The 5,307-nt window shown below is 33.0% G+C and overlaps 1 protein-coding gene across 1 annotated transcript; it reads left to right on the top strand.

Moving 5' to 3' along the window:
• Positions 1-1,913: 1,913 nt before the first annotated feature.
• On the top strand, positions 1,914-2,963 carry LOC114754076 (F-box/kelch-repeat protein At1g74510-like). Its single transcript, XM_028942819.1, has one exon. It carries the CDS (start codon positions 1,914-1,916, stop codon positions 2,961-2,963), a length of 1,050 nt encoding a protein of 349 aa, XP_028798652.1.
• The last annotated feature ends 2,344 nt before the right edge of the window (positions 2,964-5,307 follow it).

Genomic DNA, 5,307 nt, shown 5'->3' with positions numbered 1-5,307 from the left:
TCCATACTTTTCTGACCAATTTTTCTTTGGTGACCTTCCACCAACCAGAAATTTAGAATTAAATTCATTTAAACAAAAGAAATGCATATTAAATGCATATATTTGACTAGTGCATTATATTGTATAGAGTTCAAGCAATAAAATGTACATTTATGACTCATAAATAGTGTGGTCAGATTTTTTTGTATCTTTTCTAGAAGATTATATTTTTATTTTTCATTTCAAATTCGAAGTGAATATTCTTCTCTTAATCGTCTTTAACAAATAATGCACAAAAGTAATTAATATTGTTTTTAAGAAATGCCAAATTTTACTAATACATTGCTTTACTAATAACATTACTTTTGCAATGTACTAACAATTATTAATGATAGTTTAATTGATAATATTTTCTATAAAATAACTCGTAATCTAATGCTTACCACATTTATAACAATGCACATTCCCGTGACATCTTTTTGGAACATTAACCTGAACATAAGAAGGATAACGAATTAAGCAATAATAATGTGATAGCATATTCATTGAACAGCTAAATTCTCTATTTAGCTAACAAATCACTTAAAAGTAATGATTGCCGTTCTAGCTAGTTATTCTAGAATGATTTTATAGGCTGTTTTTAATGCTAAAAGATGTTTGATTTGCAAAATTAATTTAAAAATAAACAAAATACATTTTGAATAAAAATAAAATAAACAAAAAGTGAAAACCACACTAGAAAATGACGAGAAAGAAAATTTTAAAAATAAATGAGAAAGAATGATAAGAAAATCAAACTACTTGCTTGAGAAAGTAATTAAAAAAAGAAGGAAAAAACAATGGTAATTAGACTTGAAAAAATGGCCGTTTTGTGGTTTGACATCTAAGTTTGGGTGAGATCATATAATTAAAAACTTGGCTTATAAATAGCCTGCCATTGCCATAGTATAGTCATACGCCCAAGACAACAGAAGGAATAAATCGAAGAAATTGAGGGAGAGAGATAGGCGCTGAAGTGAAGAGAGGGTTAATGAAATAAAATGTTAGATAAAGAGAGGCTCCTTGTTGATTTGTAGAGAGATAAAAGTTAGTGGGATTTGGAAAAATTTCCAACATCACTATCCAATTTGTCAGTTTTCTCCTTTGCTGAGTCTCAAGTTTTATGTATGGTTATTTCGTTGCTCATTGATTTTTATCAAACTTTTTCTATAACACATCGGGCCGGGACAAATAGAGGGAAGATATGCAGAATTGTTAAAAATGCAAATGATGTGTTATCCTTTTCATGCATATTTTATTGAGGCTAGAAACCCTAAAATTCTGTTATTTTGAAATTGATTTTATCATCTAATTGATATTTTTATGTGTTGGGTGTTGAACTCTCTGTTCATTTCTTAGATGTGTTTCTACGGCCAACGTGAGGGATTTGATTCTAGGAGCTCTCTTTTTTAGTACTACTTATGGTCCTAATTATAAGATCTCGTTTATAGACTATAAATGAGATTTTATAATTAGGACCGGGGGTAGTACTCTATTACTGAATTGTGTGGTATGAAATCACCTCTAAACCATATTTTGAAACATTATATCGAATGCATACAAACCTTTTTCTACAAATTCAAGTCAAACTAAGAGTCTAGTGAAAAATTTTGCATTCAAAATACACTTTGTTCTAAATTAAACTGAAAAATTCCAATTAATAATGATTCTGTGAAATTTCTTTTCTTTGATATGAACAAAAGTTTGTGTTTGTATGATATAAGCAACGCTATATTGATATTATTCAAATGACTGATGTCAATTAAGATAATTAAGATTGTTTTTTTCCCCCTTTTAAAACTGTATTAACGATTGCAAGGTATAGTAGGGTCTGATCATGTTTCAAGCTCATTTGATGGGAAAACCAGGTGTGCATTTATAATATTCATTCAATGATGGAGCTCTCAAGAAACCGGTGCAACAGGGAAGAGGGAGAATCAATTATGTTGAATGATTCAAGATTGCTTTCCCACCAACTTGGGAGGGACCTTCCAATCAATTGTCTGATTCGATGCTCAAGATTTGATTACACAACACTTGCCTTGTTGAATTGCGATTTTCACTCCCTTGTTAAGAGTGAACTATTATATCGTCTAAGGAGAAAGGAAAATATTGTAGAGTATTGGGTTTACTACTCATGTAGCCGCCTTGAATGGGAGGCCTTTGACCCAAATGGTGGCCATTGGATGAAGTTGCCCAAGATACCTTCAAATGATGAATGCCTTGAGAGTTCAGATAAGGAGTCATTGGCTGTTGGCACACAGCTTTTTGTTTTTGGAAGGGACGTAATGTCTCCTATCATCTACAAGTACAACATTTTAACAAACATTTGGTCCTCAGGCATGTCAATGAATACTCCTAGGTGTCTCTTTGCCTCTGCCAGCCACCATGAAGTTGCTTTTATAGCCGGGGGCTGTGATCCACTTGGGAATATCTTATGCTCAACCGAGCTTTATAACTCAGAAACAGCAAAATTTGAGATTCTTCCAAGTATGAATAGAGCCAGGAAGTTGTGTTCTGGTTTTTTCATGGACGGGAAGCTTTATGTAATTAGTGGGATTAGTGAAGGCGACATGATGCAACTTACCTGCGGAGAGGAGTTTGAGCCAATCACAAAAACATGGAAGCTAATACCTGATATGTTGCCAGGGCGAATTGATGGAGTTGTGAATTTAACAGCCCCTCCTAACAAGGCACCTCCTTTAGTTGCTATTGCAAACAACATATTATATGCTGCAGATTATGGAGAACAAGTGGTAAAAAGATATGAGAAAGAACAAAACTCATGGGTCATAGTAGGGGGACTACCTGAGCGAATGGCTACAGTAAATGGTTGGGGATTAGCCTTTAGGGCTTGTGGTGATAATCTGATTTTTATTGGTGGTATAGATGGAAGGATGGTTAAGGTATATTCTTGCAGCACACAGCAAGGTGAAGAACTATAGTGGAATCTACCTGCTAGTAATGAATCAAGGAACTTTGTGCTTAATTGCACAGTGATGGGGTGTTAATGGTTTTCAAGGGTATTAATATGTAGTTTTTTCTTTCCAGGTAGATGAAAATCAAGTAGTTTGAAATGATCTCTAGCCTTTTTCTAGCTTTGACATAAACAACTTCAAACCTTTTACATGTTGTTGATGTTGACTTTTTCTTCTGTTCCTTTTATTACTTGTTTCATTTCAATTAGGATCAATCGGGAATAATTTACTCAGACATTCTATATCGCAAGGAAATGTGTTCATATTAAATGTTATTCCTGTATCTGTGTAGCTAAGAAGCTTTGGCAGATATAGCATACACGCAGCCACATTAATATGTTAAATGCTACCTATAGCTTGGCATAGCTATCTAGCTATAAACCTCTAAATTAATTTCACTTTATTGATTCTGGGACGAGTACAAGCTTTTGGGAGAATTCCGTCCTAAAAGTTAGGTATTCGAATTGACAGGCCGAAGGCCTTATGAGGCCCTTTTTGAAGAAAACCCAAACTAATGTGGGGACTCGTAACAAAATCATTATCATTCTGTGATATAATATTTTGCTCCAAGGCATCCAAAACTTATATTCAGGCAATATATCCTAGTGTTGATCCATCCATGTCTTTTATCAGCTTAACTCTCTTTGTTTGCATATTTATGAACTCATCATTACGACTAAGATACTGTTCATCATTGTATCGAGACATTCATGGATGACGATTACTGAATATTGAACAACAATCAAACATTTTCAACTAAAAGAAAGATCTTTAACTATAAAAGGCCAATAAGAAAGAGTTTGAGATGAATACCAGTAATTGGATTTGATTTTAGTATGAATAATAATTAGTGCACTCAATAAGCATAGACTTGTATGCATACTTCATTCGAAATGAGACGAGAAAAATTGTTCAAACGCATGTGTGTTTGTGACCGTAAAAAAGGGAAAATCGTATTGCGATATATTTGTCATGGAATTTCAGATAGATTTGTCATGGATTTTCGACACATTTAGGCCTTTGTGATTTGACTCTATGTGGATTGGTCTGTCACGAATGTTGTGGTTGCAAAGTAAAATCTGTCACGTTTTTATAATTAATTTTTGCCAATCACAGCTAATTTAATAGCAACACAAATGGTATAATGGGTTATAAATTTGGATCTTCATTCAATTCTCGTTACAGCGTGTGCTTATCCCGCGGCGAAATCTTAACAATCCAAAATTTGATCTAAATGGTATGAATTTAATTTTTAATTTGCAATTTGAGTGATAAAAGAAAGCAAATAAGTTGGGCCAGTTTGTTCAAAATCAAGAAAAAGGTGATTTTGATTGATTAAATACGTGGGAGTACGTAGCTGAAAGTTGTCATTTGGCCCAAAAAAATTAATCTACTTCTGACTTATTTTAATTAACTAATCAACCAAAATTATTTTTTAACTTAAAAAGAAATTTCGTAAGCTTAAAAATTAGAAATAATTAGTCAGCTTAATAAACATAGACTCGTATATATACTTTGAAATCAGGAAAAAAATTTAAATACACAAAAATACATTTAGTTACATAATTTTATCCTAATATTTTTAGTGATACAATCTTATCCATAATTTTTTAAAAACAATTTTACCACTTAGTAATAACATTGTAACAAAAAATTAGGGATAAAATTGCACTTTTACTCATATATATATTGACTATAAAAAGAAAAAGAAAATTCGGGAAACATTCGCAATAGAATTTGAGACAGATTTTTTATGGATTTGTGAGGCATTGAGGCCTTCACAATAGAGTTTGCATGGATTGGTTTATCATGACGTTCTGGTCCCCCGGGGGGGGGGGACCTTATCATGACGTGGTTAAAATAAGGAAAAATTAATCTTCAGTGTCTTAAGTATAATTCAGTTCCAAAACTTTTGATTAGTTTAAAACTTAGTTCCTGAAATATAGATCGTTTATGTTTTTTTATCCTTTATATTAGTAACTCATTTCCAGTCAGCATTGAGTCATCCTAATTGGCCAAAACATTATGACTCAGCATCCACATCACATCATGAGTCAGCAGGAAAACAAAATCGAATGAGCTTCAATCGAATAAGTCATCCTAATTTGAGGCGGCTTGTTCCTCTCTGTTCTGCAATATGGTCGAGCAAAGCAGAGAAGGGAGACAACATGGGAAAGAGAATGGCAGAGATGAAGGAACGAGGAGAGTCGGGAGTTAAAGAAAGAGACAACTTTCTTGTTTTCTCAAAATAACTCGTTAAAATGGATCACAATTCAGGTGTGGACTTGTTTGCTCACATAATATATGTTTA

This window comes from Neltuma alba, unplaced genomic scaffold (genome assembly GCF_004799145.2).
Source record: "Neltuma alba isolate B1F8T4 unplaced genomic scaffold, ASM479914v2 tig00010068_pilon, whole genome shotgun sequence".
In the NCBI taxonomy this organism is placed as follows: domain Eukaryota; kingdom Viridiplantae; phylum Streptophyta; class Magnoliopsida; order Fabales; family Fabaceae; genus Neltuma; species Neltuma alba.
Note: the sequence above shows the minus strand (reverse complement) of the source record. Positions and strands in the feature narration are given on the sequence as shown.